Source organism: Microcebus murinus, chromosome 6 (assembly GCF_040939455.1).
Source record: "Microcebus murinus isolate Inina chromosome 6, M.murinus_Inina_mat1.0, whole genome shotgun sequence".
NCBI classification, from domain to species: Eukaryota; Metazoa; Chordata; class Mammalia; order Primates; family Cheirogaleidae; genus Microcebus; species Microcebus murinus.
Genome location: NC_134109.1, coordinates 111,160,713 through 111,177,211, shown reverse-complemented (window position 1 = coordinate 111,177,211; position 16,499 = coordinate 111,160,713). Strand labels below are relative to the sequence as shown.

Below are 16,499 nucleotides of genomic sequence, written 5' to 3'. Positions count from 1 at the left end.
TAGAGCTGGCCACAGGTGGACACATACCACCAACCAGATAATCTTAAGCTCAAAAGCATCCCACCAGGTCATTCTACACTTTAGACAAGCCTCCCAAAGGAAACCCTCCAACAAAAATGGCAAAACACAGCTTCAGTAATCCATGCCAACCCTGTAAAATATCAATTTACTAGACAATTTGTGCAGGAAAAATTCTTTCTTTTACAGTTAATTCTGCAATTCAATAGATAGAAATGCCTTATTTCCTAGCAAATTTAACTTTATGTTGTTTTAGCTTCTCTCAGACCAGACAAAAAAATCTATTTGAAAATAAGTCTACAAATTTAAGACTACCATAATAAAAAAAATAAAAACTTACCCTCTCTAATAATTTCTGAAGCTTTAATGTTTTCTCTTCACGTAACTTTTCCCTTAGCTGCTGTGCTTTCATTTGCTTTTCTTCATGTTTCTTCTTAGATTCTGCAATTGTTCTGTTAATATAAACAAATGAACAAGAGACACAATTGTTTACATGGCCAAAATAGTTTTCTTTAGATTTCAAAATTCTTAAAATATACAAAACTAATCTTGGCCTCTCATTTCAGGAAAGCATTGTCACTTTTCAGTGAATATGAAACTGTCCTGAAGTAATGTGCCTAAACAGGTCTTGTAACAATTCTACTTAATAGTCAAGAATGGCTGGTTTCCCTCTTGTAAAACATTTCAAATTAATTTCCAAAGGCCAGACCTTTTACGAGATGGTGAAGACAGTTTTTCGTGCATGTGAATTCCATGCCCTGGAGGTCTAGCAGGTTCTTCTTCTACAATATCCCCCCAGGATGTATTTTGGCGCCAAGATTCACGAGCTATTCAAATAAAAGAAAACCAACTGTTATTGTTTAACCAACTATTATTGTTTAACCACATAGATCTATAAAACCATTTAAGAACAAACTTTTAAAAGGCAACAGCATTCCCACTATAAATTACTTATTTTACACAGAAACTCTATGAAACAAGATAATGTATTTTATCCCATTGTACCTATATGCCAAACACACACACACACACATACAAAAATACCTTCATAATCTGCAAGGACATCATTCCAGTCCATAGACATACCACAGAAAGATACACTCCCACTGCCCATGCTGGCCTAAAATGTAATAAGGGAAATGGAAAAATAAATCTTTAAACACAATTATAACCTTAAAAATGAACTATACATGAAATGTTCATACCTGTTAATAAATTTCATTTAATCAACAGCTGAAAGCCAGAAAAAAGCTACATATCTTGTATAATCACAATTACCAAGTTAAAATATCACAGTCTATACATTTTAATAGCCTATTAGCCATTAATAGTAGAGATAAATGGAGTAAACACAAAAAGAAATATACTGGATTTATACTATTACTACATAAACATTTAACACATACAAAAGCACATATTAAGGAGATCAAGATTATTTGTTGGGCATTAAAATTTAATAAAACAATATGTAAAACATTTACAGTTACTTTTATTCTTTAACAAATAACCATCATGAACGTATATATCCTAAGCATTCAGTAACAGAAAGCAGTGTATCATTTGCTTTTCTTTTGTTAGTGAAATACAAAAAGTAAAATACCTTAGATTCTTCTTCAGTCTCTACAAATTATTATCTGAGTAATGCTGAGTTCTTACTTTCTGTGAGACTCAATTTCTTGACTAGTAAAATGAGAACAACTTCTAACTTGTCAATTGCATCATATATGAAAATACTTAGTAATAAAGTGCTAAAAAAAAGATTTGGTATTGTTTATTGTATAAATCTAAATCACTCTGAGAATAATAGAGAATGGTTTTCAAATAATTTCAAATAGGACTAGATGGGACTCTAACTCTTTCTGGCCCTAATAATTTCATTTCTATATAAAATTTTTAAACAATTATGTCAAAAATTCTAAAGGCTCACAGAAAAATCACTGTCGTTGTCAGTTTCAATGTTAATATCATTGTTTTCTTCAGCTTCAATTTCTCTAGTTAACTGTTCTTCTTCAGCAATAGCACTGGCAATGGCTTCTTCATTGGCCTTTTCTAGACGATCTGCTAGCTCTTCTTTTTTAGCAAGGACTTCTGCCATGGACTATAAAGTTAAAAACAAATAATAAGAAAAATCATCACTGGACTAGAAATTTAAATAATCATTTCTTTATGTTCTGAACACAAACTCAGTGGTAAACTTAAAATAGCATTGATCTAGAATCATAAAACCTGAGGTCCAATAAAGGCACAACCTCTTAGTAGCTGTGTGATTTAGAAATTTCTTAAAACCAAGAATCTATTTGGTAGTCTATAAAATGGAACAATAATCTATGACTTACCTTCTTTACCAGACTGCTATGTATGAGAAACTGTAAAGTTATATAAATAATAGGAATTATGAATGATAAAGTATGAATTTCATCTGAGTGCCAAAATTCAAGACACTACAGAGCAAATATGCTCGCTAAATATAAAACAAAAATAGTATACTATTATGAGAGTATGGAAAGAATATATGCTATAATGGTGATGATACTTTCTGAATATATATATACCTAACTTAATATGCATTAGAATACAATATGCATGAGAATCATTAATAAACCCCCATGAGAAGCTAAATATGTATACTATAAAACCTAAATTAAACAGTGAAATAACAAAGTGTTATGGTTAATGAGCCAAAAAAAGAGATAAAATGAAATTATAAATAACAAAAGAGGGAATGAAGAGCAAGCACATGGTTGAAAGAGAAAACATATAGTAAGATGGTAGATTTAAACAAGCTGTATCAATAATCACATTACATGTAAACAGTCTAAACACCCCAATTAATGGGCAGAGATTATCAAATTGGATCAAAAACAAGACCAACCATATGATTCTCATGAGAAATCTAATGTAAATACAAGAATGCAAACAGATTACAAAGATTTAAGTTTATCAAAGGAAAGTTGAAGTGTTAACATGAGACACAAATTTCAGAGCAAAAAATATCACCAGGTATAATGTAGGTGATTTCATAATAGTAAAAGAGTCAATTCATCAAGACAACAAAGCAATCCTAAATGTTTATGTACCTGACGAAGCTTCAAAATATACGAAGCAAAAACTGATAGAATTGCAAAAGAAAATAAACATAATGAGAATATAAAATGGTGTCAACCACTTTGGAAAACAGTCTCACAGTTCCTCAAAAGGTAAAACATACAGTTTATATATCCCAGCAATTCCACTCCTAGATATATATTCAAGAGAAATAAAAACATGTATTCATACAAAAACTTGTGTGTAATTATTTAAAGCAGCATTATTCATAACAGCCAAAGAGTGGGAACAACCTAAATGTCCATCAACTGATGAATGGATAAATAGAACATGGTATATCTATAGGGTGGAATACTACATGGCCATAAAAAGGAATGACACACAACAAGCTAAAACATGGATAAACCTTTAAAACATGCTAAGTGAAAGAAGCCAGTCACAAATGACCACATATTTTATTCCATTTATATGAAATATCCAAAATAGGCAAAACTGTACAAACAGAAAGCAGATTAGTGGTTGCCTATAGCTAGAAGTCTGTGGGTGGGTGAAAGGGAGTGACTACTAATGGGCACTGGGTTTCTTTTTGATGTAATGAAAGTGTTCTAAAACTGATTATGCTGATGGTCGCACAAGTGTATGAACTAAAAAGCACTTACTAGTAAACTTTAAATGGAGGCATTGTATTACATGCAAATTATATCTAAATAAAATTGTTTTTTTAAGAAAGAAATAGATCCAGAAATGATAACATGTTCACCCAAATATGTGTACGCAAATATTCATGGCACTTTTATTCATAACAAAAAAACTAGAAGCAACTCAAATGTCTGTAGGCAATTAAATGAATAAACATATTGTGTTACATGCATACAACAAAATACCACATTAAAGACATGAAAAGTATGAACTATTAACTTAAACATGGATGAATCTCAAGTATGCTGAGTAAAAGAAGACAAGCAAAGATTACACAATTCAATTTATATAAAATTCTGAAAATGCAAACTGATATACATAAATAAAGCAGAACAGTGTTTACCTGAGAAGTGAGTACAGGGAAGGGCAGGAAGGAGGGATTACAAAGAGGAAAAGGAAATCTTTTGGTGACAATCAATAGGTTTATTATCTTGATTATAATGATGGTCTCATAGGTGTAAACACAGGTTAAAATTTTTCAATTTGTACACTTAAATATGTAACATTTACTGAAAACCAACTATAACTTCAATAAAGGTATTTAAAAACACCAATACTTGGGCCCCACTTTAGACATGTGCTCTGGAGTAGAGCCCAAGCATTGGCATTACTTCCCCTGTGCAAACCTGCCCTGTACCCTACAACACACAACCGCTGTCCCTGAAGAATAGAACGGGGTGAAGAGTTTAAAGGAGAGATTATTTTTGTGTATCATAAGCTCTTCTCTATTAATCCAAAAACACTATGGAAATTAACTGTTGTCAGAGGGTGGAGGAAGTGGCGGATGAAAAATACCGCAGACAGAGCTGTCTCTGCAAAAAGGACAATTTATAGAAGAAATTACAAGAAACAAGGAAGCAGACAAGCATACTTCAGATGATGGTCGGAAGGAGGGGTACCGGAGACTATGGGAGATTCCACGAAAGGAGGCTGCAGAGGAGAAATGGAAGAAGAGACGTCCCAAGAAGCTTGGAGACCAGCGGCAAAGGTAGGTGACGGCGGTTAATACTCCCCACCCTTGCATCTGGGACTGCTGGTGGGCTCCCCAGTGGTTAGAGAGACCTGCAGACACCAGCCAAGGGACAGCAACCACCAGTGAGCGGTAAGCCTGTAGCGGACACGGAACGAGGCTCCAAACTCCCTCTGGCCCTTCCCTGTGCAGAGACCCAAGCCGCACAGCAGGTACCATATTGCTACATTCGCCCCGCCCACTTCCCTTATTGTGGCTACCAAGAGAGACAATATAGCCACAAGCCAGAGGCATCATAGGGAACAGGACCTTCCCTTTTGGAGCTGAAAAATGACTGAGGCGTACTCGGACGGTGAGCTCCCTATCTGCCAGCCCTCCCAGGTGCTGCTGGCCTGGTGATTCCAAGAGAACAGGGAAGACTCTGACGCTGAGAGACATTGACCCAGCTTGGGCTCCCGGGGGTGAACGGGGACTGGCACTCCTCTCCCTGGTAGGGTCAGGGATTGAATGCTGGGCTCCAGAGGTCAGACCTGCAGACCAGATCCCTTGCACCCAGGTTTCGCATTGCCCGGAGCACAGAAGGGATATTCATGAATAAGCCTACTACGGTGTGTGTGCCGTCAGGGGCAGATCAGTGTGCTTGAGGGCAACCCTTCTCCCAAGGAGGGGGCCATGTGCCCAGCCCAGACGGCGACACTGCGAAGGTAACCTCCTAGCCCGCGTCAAAATCAGAGGATACCCATGGCGTAAGGTCTGGCCTGCTGGCAGAGGCCCAGGAGAAGCTGTGGACTTGGAGACAATGGAAAGGAGCCAGGCCTGCTACAGACTCTGGGTCTCACACAGCCACAACCCCAAACATTCTGACTGAGTGGGGCCATTCCAGCCATTCCCTGACAGCTTTTCCTGGAAGCAGACAGCAGACCTAAGACCCCTACTAACAGCATTGCTAGTGCCTCAGGGTAGGCTTACACAACCCAGCTCCACCCAGACTCACTTCCAGACCAGCCCTCATTGAGGTGGAGAATAAGGACAAACCTGGAAGTCCCAGGGCACCACCCACCACCTGAGGCACTAGAGTCCCTCTCTAGAGGACCAAGAGCAGGTTACAGGAACAAAAAACAACTTTGGAGCCTGCTCCTCCCAGCAAGCACCACCTACTGACAGGGAGGACATTCTGCACACCCTTTTATGGCATCTACTGACTCATCCTACAGGGTGTGGTCAAATCTCACCCACAAACACCACCAACTGGCTCAGAGAATAAACAGGGCATGTCATTATCCAAACGAAAACCTAAAGGTAAGAAGCAACAATTGATACAGATGGGAGGAAACATCAGCGAAGGAACTCGGGAAATATAAAGAATCAAACGGAAAACACACCCGCAAAGAGGAATACCAGCCCCTGAGAAATGGACATCAACCAAAATCAGACCACTAAAATAACAAAAGAAGAATTTCGAGCATGCATCATAAGAAAATTCAATGACTTGCAAGAAAAACTGGATAACCAACACAAAGAAAATACAAAAAGTTTCGAGGACCTGGAACAAAACTTCACTAAAGAAATTGAAATAATGTAGAAAAATCAAACCAAACCCCTGGAAATGAAGAATCAATTCAGAAAACTACAAAACACAGTGGAAAGCCTCAATAACAACATAGATCAAACAGAAGAAAGAAGCTCACACACTGAAGATAAAACCCTCCAATTAAATTAATCAGTCATGGAGATAGACCAGAAAAACAAGAGAAAAGAACAAAGCCTACAAGAGATGTGGTATTATGTGAAGAAACCTAAGGTGGGGGTTACAGGGTTACCAGAAGGGGAAGAAGAAAACACTCAAGGGTTGGATAAGCTATTTGAAGATATAATAGAGAAAAATTTCCAGGGCCTTGCTAAAAATCTTGATATACAAATTCAACAAGCTCAGTGGACCCCTGGGAGATTCAATGCAAACAGGAAGACGTCACACCGTACCATCATCAGATTGACCAAAATATCAACTAAAGAGGCCCTTCTATGAGCTATAAGATGAAAGAAGCAAGTAACATACAAAAGAGACCCAATCTGAAAATGCCAGACATGTCTACTGAAACTTTACAAGCAAACAGAGAAAGGGACCGCATTTGCACTCTTCTGAAACAGAACAATGCCCAGCCTAGAACCTTGGTTCTAAGTTTTATATATGAAGGAGAAATCAAGACATTCTCAGATAAGCAAAGACTGAGGGAATTCACCAAGACAAGACTAGCCCTTCAAGAAGTACTCAAAACAGTTTTACCCATGGATCAGCACAATAAACACTCATGAATGTAAATCTACTCAAAGCTAAAGATCTACTCAAAGCCCAGATACCACAATGCCTCAAGAGAGAAAACAAACCAACAACGTTCTACCCAACATAATGAACAGAAATCTGCACCACCTATCAGTTATCTCAATAAATGTGAATGGCTTCAACTCCCCACTCAAGAGACACAGGCTGGCCGAATGGATAAAAAGCACAACCCAAGTATCTGCTGCCTTCAGGAAACACATCTAACCTGCAAGGATGCAGTTAGACTAAAGGTAAAGGGGTGGAGAACAATATTTCAAGCAAACAGAGCCAAAAGAAAGCTGGTGTGGCGGTGCTGATTACAGATAACTTAGTTTTCAAATCAACAAAAGTAATAAAAGACAAAGGTCACTATATAATCGTGAGGGTACATTTCAACAAGAAGACATAACAATTCTAAATATATATGCACCGAACCTAGGGGCACCAGGATTCATAAAGCAAACTCTACTTGATCTAAACAAATGGATAAACACCACCACAATAGTCAGAGACTTTAACACCCCAGTGACAGCACAGGACAGATCCTCCAAACAGAAAGTCAACAAAGAAATAATGGAGTTAAACAGAACTCTAGAAAAAATGGGCCTGACTGACATTCACAGGACATTCTACCCCAAAACCACTGAATATACATTCCTCTCATAAGCACATGGTTCATTCTCTAAGATTGACCATATCCTAGGATACAAAACATGTCTCAAACAATTTAAAAAAATAGAAATTATACCATATATCTTTTGAAACCACAATGGAATAAAAGTAGAAATGAACCCTAACAGAAAGTCTCATTTCTACACAAAGTCATGGAAACTAAACAACCTTCTATGAACGATCACTTCATAAACGAGAATATCAATATGGAAATCAAAAGATTCTTTGAACCATATGACAAAGGAGCCACAAGTTATCAAAACCTGTGGGACACAGCTAAAACAGTCCTGAGAGGAAAGTTTATTTCCATAAATGCCTAAATCCTAAAGTCGAAAAGATCACAAATAGACAACCTAATGAATCGTCTGAAAGAGCTGGAAAAAGAAGAACAGACCCATCCCAAACCCAGCAGAAGAATTGAAATTATTAAGATCAAATCAGAACTAAATGAAATTGATAACAGGGCAACCATACGGAAGATTAATAAAACAAAAAGTTGGTTCTTTGAAAAAATACACAAAATTGACATGATTTTGGCCATACTAATCAAGGGTAGAAAAGAAAAATCTCTAATAAGCTCCATCAGGAACAATAAAGGAGAAATTACAATAGATGCCACGGAGATACAAGATATAATTTATGAATACTACAAAAACCACTACGTACACAACTGGAAAATGTGGAGGATATGGATAATTTCTTACAAACACACAGCCTCCCTACACTGAACCAGGAAGAAACAGAATTCCTGAACAGACTAATATCAAGTACTGAAATTGAAACAGCAATAAAAAACCTTCCTAAAAAGAAAAGTCCTCGACGAGATGGTTTCATACCCGATCTTTACCACACCTACAAAGAACTGGTGCTTATCCTGCAGAAATTATTCCACAACATCGAGAAGGATAGAATCCTCCTCAACACATTTTATGAAGCAAACGTAACCATAATACCAAACCAGGAAAGGATGCAACAAAAAAAGAAAACTACAGAACAATATCCCTTATCAATATAGATGCAAAAATTTCTCAACAAAATGCTAGCCAATGGAATCCAGGTGCTTGTCAAGTAAATAATCCATCACAAACAAGTGGGCTTCATCCCAGAGATGCAGGGATGGTTCAACATAGGCAAATCTATAAATGTAATTCACCATATAAACAGAAGCAAAAACAAAGACCATATGATCCTCTCAATAGACACAGAAAAAGTATTTGACAAAATTCAACACCCTTTTATGATAAGAACCCTCAACAAAATAGGCATAGACACAGCTTACCTAAAAATGATACAAGCCATATATGACAAACCCACAGCCAATATCATACTGAATGGGAAAAAATTGAAAGCATTCCCACTTAGAACTGGAACAAGGCAAATTTGCCCACTATCTCTACTTCTATTCAGCATAGTGCTAGAAGTCCTTGCTACAGCAATCAGACAAGAGAGCTGAATGAAGGGTGTCCAAATGGGAGCAGAAGAGATCAAACTCTCACTCTTTGCTGATGACATGATATTATACCTAGAAAACCCCAAGGATTCAACCAAGATGCTCCTTGAGTTGATAAATGAATTTGGTAAAGTCTCAGGATACAAAATCAATACACAGAAATCAGAGGCATTCACATACACCAACAACAGTTAAAATGAGAACCAAACCAAAGACTCAATTCCCTTCAAAATAGCAACAAAGAAAATAAAGTACCTAGGAATATATTTAACTAAGGAGGTAAAAGACCTCTCCAGGGCAAACTATGAAACACTGAAGATGGAAATACCAGAGGATGTAAACAGGTGGAAGAATGTACCATGCTTATGGTTCGGCAGTATCAACATTGTTAAAATGACTACACTACCCAAAGTGACCTACAGAATCAATGCAATCCCTATCAAAATACCATCATCATTTTTCACAGATATAGAAAAAATAATTTTATGCTCTGTATGGAACCAGAGAAGACCTCGTACAGCAAAATCAATCCTAGGCAATAAAAACAAAATAGGAGGTATGAATTTACGGGATTTCAAACTATACTACAAGTCTATGGTAATTAAAATACCTTGGTAGTGGCATAAGAACACGGACACTGCCTAGTGGAAGAGAACAGAGAACCCAGATATATAATTATCCTCATATAGCCAACTAATCTTCAACAAACCAGACAAAAACATACACTGGGGGAAAGAATCCTTATTCAATAAATGGTGCTGGGAAAACTGGATAGCCACATGTAGAAGACTGAAACAGGACCCACACCTTTCACCTCTCACGAAAACCAACTCATGCTGGGTAACAGACTTGAACCTTAGGTGTGAAACTATTAGAATTCTAGAGGAAAACGTTGGAAATACTCTTCTAGACATCGGCCTAAGCAAAGAATTTATGAAGAAGACCCCAATGGCAATCACGGCATCAACAAAATAAATAAATGGGACCTGATCAAATTAAAAAGCTTCTGCACAGCCAAAGAAACTGTCAAGAGAGCAAACAGACAACCCACAGAATGGGAGAAAATTTTTGCAAGCTACATATCACATAAAGGGCTGATAACTAGAATTTATTTAGAACTCAGGAAAATCAGCAAGGAAAAATCAAACAACCCTATCAAAAAATGAGCAAGGACATGAGCAGAAATTTGTCAAAAGAAGACAGAATAATAGCCAACAAACATATGGAAAAATGCTCAACATCTCTAATCATCAGGGAAATGCAAATCAAAACTGCAATGAGATATCACCCATTTCCAATAAGAATAGTCTTTATCAAAAAATCCCCAAACAATAAATGTTGGCGTGGATGCGGAGAGAGAGGAACACTCCTATACTGCTGGTGGGACTGCAAACTAGTTCAACCTCTGTGGAAAGCAATATGGAGATACCTCAAAGTGATACAAATAGATCGACCATTTGATCCAGCAATTCCACTACTGGGCATCTACCCAAAAGATCAAAAGTCACTTTATGACAAAGACACCTGCACTCAAATGTTTATAGCAGCACAGTTCACAATTGCAAAGTGGTGGAAACAACCCAAATGCCCATCAATACATGAGTGGATTAATAAAATGTGGTATATGTATACCATGGGGTACTATTCAGCTTTAAGAAACAATGGTGATATAACACCTCTGGTATATTCCTGGATAGAGCTAGAACCCATTCTACTAAGTGAAGTATCTCAAGAATGGGAAAACAAGCACCACATGTACTCACCAGCAAATTGGTATTATTGGATCAACACCTAAGTGGACATATAGGAATGACATTTATTGGGCGGGTGTGAGGGTAGAGGCGGGGATGGGTATATACAAACACAATGAGTGAGATGTAACTTTTGGGGGATGGTCACGCTGAAGCTCTTACTTGAGGGGGGGAGGGCATGGGCAATATACGTAACCTTAACATTTGTACCCCCATAATATGCTGAAATAAAAATAAAAGAAAAAAAAAGAAATTAACTGTTGTCAATGTGCTACAAACATAACAATAATTGTTAATAAAATCTAAATATTAAACTTTAGTATATTTTAGTTCACAGAAAGTAAGCTTTCATGTACACCTTTTCTACTTCCTCTCTCAATTTTATCTTCTCCAGAATGTAACATTTCTATTACTATCTGAAGACCTGAAAATATTCTAACTCAACAGTAGAGCTTCAGAGATGAAATAGTGATTCAATCAACCTTATAAAACTTTAGCTATTTCACATAGTGACATGCAAATAAATAACTGCATACATCATTATTTTGAACATTTCCAAATTTTCACTAAAAATTGAATATGTTAGTAAGTCTAAAATGTTAGTTCAATTGAAGCTGGGTTTTATAACATATTTTTCTAATGTTGGCAAAAGTTGATCTCAAAAAGTTCTGACAGTCATTTTTTGCCAAAATTATAAGTGCAGATAATTGTTTTGAACTTTAACAAGCTATGTGACAACACTGTAATTAAAAATTAAATAACAGTTCTCTCATCACTATAGGAATTCTCTGTAATTCTCCACTTGGAAACTAAACAATAAGGTACTTATCTAGAGCAACCTATAAACATCTATGTCAAAACAAACCAAAAAAAGTTTTATACATCTTGATACAGTTAAAATTCCATGAAGAATACACTAATATTCATATTTGCAGCAGAATTTATTCTCTTTTTACTATGTAAATTTGACCTTCAAAATAACCAAAAGATATAATGATTCTACAAGCTTATTGATCAAAATGAAATACGTGATCAAAATGAAAATGAGGCAAGAATTTTTAAGTAATTATCTCATACTTATTTAACTATAGGACCATGTTCCCCTTTTTATAGAGGAATCGAATTACAAAATAAACAATATATGTAGCTATGAAAACAAAAATATAAATATGACCAATTTCTATTCCATACATTAAACTCATTATTTATTTGACCATCATTATGTTCAATCTTTAAAAATTTCATCATTAAAAGACAGAAGATGAAGAACCAATTGTCCTACCTTAGTAAAGGAATCTAAGCATTTGTTTTTCTAATTATTATAACCCGTATTTTCTCTTAAACAATCCATATCAAATTTCATCTATATCTATGATCACTATCTCTATGAGATGTACAATTTTGCCTAATACCATCTACTGATAGCACCTTTCAGTATAAGGCATTATATTGTAGAAAAAATTATAGTATACAATGGCCTTTTAAAAAATAAAATTTAAATAATTTTTCTCAATATTTAATATGTGCCTATTTCTTTCGAAAGTTACTTTTTAAACAAAGTTAGCATGATCTATTCTAGATTATCCCCAGGTCAAGTATCTTAATACTAAAATGAGCAATAGGAAGAGATGGGCAGAAATAAGCAGTCATCCCAAAATTGAAACCTATAAATAATCACAAAGTAATGCATTCTTAGAGATTCTTGAATAAGGATGGTAAATCAATCTCATCTTAGAGACTAACTTCAAGCAAATGACAGTAGCTATCCAGAGTACTCTGTTAACAGAGTTTTTAAAGCTAAATCTAGCAGACACCATTTCCCATCTTTGAGAATACTAGATGTTGTACTGGTTTAGATTCTTAATGCTGGGCTAAAGAGCATTTGATCAAATCACATACAAACTGAATGATTTTGAACAAGTTTTTAACTCTCACAGTCTCACTTTCTTCCTCTGTAAAACAAGAAGACTCTTAACTATTTCAAAAGATTACCATAAGGATAAAGTGTTAAAATAACATACATAAAATGATGTATAAAGTAAAAAGTAATAAATAATACAAATTATTATTATAGGGGTTCATGCCTCTTAAATATATTTACTCAGAATTCTGATAAGTTGTTCTTACCAAGTTAGCAGCACTCACATTTGAAATATCTGAAGGGTCCATTTCATTTTCTATCCTTGCTTTCTCTACTGGAAATGTGTCTTCATTTATTTGCATAGGAGGTGTGACAGCTTGCTGAGTAATTGAAACACACTCTGTATCAATGTGAAGAGCATGTACTTCAGAAGTTCGCACAGAATTGTCTTGACTACTATCAGAATCCTTGACATCATCCAATGTACTTGCTGCAAACTAACAAAACATATTTATAGAATCAATTAGAGATAATAAAAAATACTCACCAACTATTCCACTTTAAAAGAGCTGATTCTGATTAAACTATCAACTGTGAAGCAGTATTTAACTGAATGACAGCTACTTCACTCATCTTTTTTGTATGTTTCAAGTGTAACAAAAGGAAAGAAACCAGCACAAATTTTATTTGCATTCTTATTTACTATGTACTGGGAATTGTCTGAAGTACTCTAAAAAAATAAGCAATATATATATTGTAGTTATATTTTCTTTTAGTAGGCCAATTCCTGATGAGTATTTTATGCTCCTCACAAAAGAAATCTAGTCACAAATATGATACTTTGTATTAGACTCATGTAACTAAAGGTATTTTACATGATTTTTTCCGAAGACTAATATCAAATGAGGATATTCAGCATTTTCAAAAACATCCTCAAATCATTTTTACCAAAATACATTCTGAGGGCATTTTACTCAAAAATATAAAAGTTGTTCTCTTCAGATAATACTAACATGATCTCAAACTATCTTTAATAAAGATTAATATGGTGTATGATATCAATACTCAGATCTAAAAGAGAAAAAGCATAATCTAAGTGTGCAGATCTACAGCATACTCTGTCTCATTATGTGACAGCTATACTTTATATTTAGATATTCTCCCTATCCCCCTTTAGAAACAGGGAACACTCAACCAAGAGAAATGTGAAAACATTCTAAAAAACAAACAAATGCTGGTGTGGATATGGGAAGACATGAACACTCTTACACTGCTGGTGGGACTGCAAACTAGTACAACCTCCATGGAAAGTAATTTGGAGATACCGCAAAGAGCTAAAAATAGAAATACCATTTGATCCAGCAATCCTACTACTAGGCAGGTATCCAAAGGAAAAAGACATTCTATAATAAAGACATCTGCACTAGAATATTTATAGCAGCACAATGCACAATTGCAAAGATGTGGAAACGAACCAACTGCCCATCAATACACGAGTGAATTCATAAAATATGGTATATGTATATCATGGAATACTACTCGACTACAAAAAACAATGGTACTCTAGTGCCTCTTATATTATTCTGGATAGAGATTGAGCCCATCCTTCGAAGTGAGGTATCGCAAGGATGGAAAAACACGCATCACATGTACTCACCCTCAAATTGGTACTAACTGACCAATATTAAGGTGTTTACATGGTAGTAATACTGGGTGCCGACGGGGCAGAGTGGGGTGGGTGGGTAAACCCACAACTAATGGAAGTGGAATGCACTGTGTGGGGGAGGGACACACTTGCAGCCTGGGCTTGGGTGGGGCAAATGCATTACATGTAACCAAAATGTTTGTACCCCCATAATAGCTTGAGTGTGTGTGTGTGTGTGTGTGTGTGTGTGTGTGTGTGTGTGTGTGTAAAATAAAAAAACAAACATTGGTTTAGGCTAAACACATTTACTTTTTTTAAATGTTCTAATTTAGTAAATAGAACCAAGCCTTTATTTTCACTAACACCGTAGAGACAGATTGGTGCTGCATATTCCAATCATACTTCAAGTCAAAAATCTAAAATCTAAGATTGTGAATTTAAAACTCACATCCCTTCTCAAACAAACATTGCAGTGGCCATAAAACCCCAGTTTGATTAATTATTTACACAAATATTAAACTCAGTCAAGTCTTATAAACTACTTTAAAAATTCTACCATTGGTCAAAACTTAAAGTGTCCCAAAGTATTGATTTTACCATAAGCATTATTTAAATTGTATCACATTATTTATATTGCTATCAACATTATTTATATGTCAGTCACCATGGTTTATAATCTTCTTGGCAATGTTTATATTAGCATTACTGATGTGTACAATATAGTCAACCCTGTTTATTAAAAACTCAATATCATTTATATAACAAAATCAAACCTAAACTATAAACTAATGTTGAGGAAAGATATAAATATGTTAATTCCATTTTTAGAATGACAGTGGAGAAAAATATAATATCATCACTTGGCTACCATCTACAGTGAACTTTTTTACTGAAACATTTTAGCAATAGTGTAATTATTCAAAAGGTGTATGTATGGTTTATTGCTGAAGTCCCAATATCATATAAATTTATTTACTACACAAAACCAGCACAATTTTCATATTAAGTTATATTTTTTTGCTAAAACACATTAGCAAAAATGCTAGATGTGGCCGGGCGCGGTGGCTCACGCCTGTAATCCTAGCTCTTGGGAGGCCGAGGCGGGCTGATTGCTCAAGGTCAGGAGTTCAAAACCAGCCTGAGCAAAGAGCGAGACCCCGTCTCTACTATAAATAGAAAGAAATTAATTGGCCAACTGATATATATATAAAAATTAGCTGGGCATGGTGGCGCATGCCTGTAGTCCCAGCTACTCAGGAGGCTGAGGCAGAAGGATCGCTCGAGCCCAGGAGTTTGAGGTTGCTGTGAGTTAGGCTGACGCCACGGCACTCACTCTAGCCTGGACAACAAAGCGAGACTCTGTCTCAAAAAAAAAAAAAAAATGCTAGATGTTTAAGTGATATAAAAAGTTATTTCTTCACTAAGTATCTTTAATGTAGCTTACCTACATTAAATATCAAAGTCCGTGAATTTTATAAGGTGGTTGGGTAAAGAATTTCTTTGTTCTTGAACATGCTCTGGTACTTAATGAATAGTTATGATGTTTGCATATTACTCTCAAACAGCATGTAACATGTGCATGTGACATGTAGCAAGAGAAAAGAAAATTGTGACAAATTTTAATTTTTCACAGTAAAAAGTTTAAAATGAAATAGAAAAATAAGACATTCCAACATACACACATCCCTTTGAAAAAGGCAGTGAAAGGATTTTCAGAATGTACTACCTGGGTTCTTTCAGTAAGAGGATGGTCACAGGAGTGTGACAAGTCTTTGGGACAAGATTCTATAGTATTAGACAGTCCATCTCCAACAAATTGACCTTTCTGTATGCTGTCATCAGGTAAAAGATACACATTTTCCTTATCGCTGTCATCCTTTGACCTTAAGGCTTCTGTCGCTAATGAAATTTTTGGTGTCACTGCTGTTGATCTAGAACGAACAGGCCTTCCTCTCTGAACAGTCTCCCATCCTTCAGCATCTTTCCATTCTATGCAATTAAAGAAAGAAAATAAATCAAGATTTTGTTAGATGATAAAAATATTTGCAAACCAATATAATAAAAACAT

At 35.7% G+C, this 16,499-nt stretch overlaps 1 protein-coding gene across 8 annotated transcripts in view; it reads right to left on the bottom strand.

The window, feature by feature from the left end:
* The window catches only part of SCAPER (S-phase cyclin A associated protein in the ER), a 503,757-nt gene that overhangs the window by 383,692 nt on the left and 103,566 nt on the right, over positions 1-16,499 (bottom strand). For 6 of the 8 annotated variants that reach the window (XM_012739362.2, XM_012739365.2, XM_076004582.1 and 3 more), the window contains 6 exons: positions 16,158-16,420; positions 13,053-13,283; positions 1,946-2,116; positions 1,063-1,138; positions 728-845; positions 359-470 (listed from right to left, as the gene is read on the bottom strand). In XM_012739362.2, the coding sequence (XP_012594816.1) occupies positions 359-470; positions 728-845; positions 1,063-1,138; positions 1,946-2,116; positions 13,053-13,283; positions 16,158-16,420 (971 nt within the window). The remainder of the gene's footprint in view (positions 1-358; positions 471-727; positions 846-1,062; positions 1,139-1,945; positions 2,117-13,052; positions 13,284-16,157; positions 16,421-16,499) is intronic. The other 2 variants (XM_012739364.3, XM_076004581.1) reach the window with 1 other exon arrangement.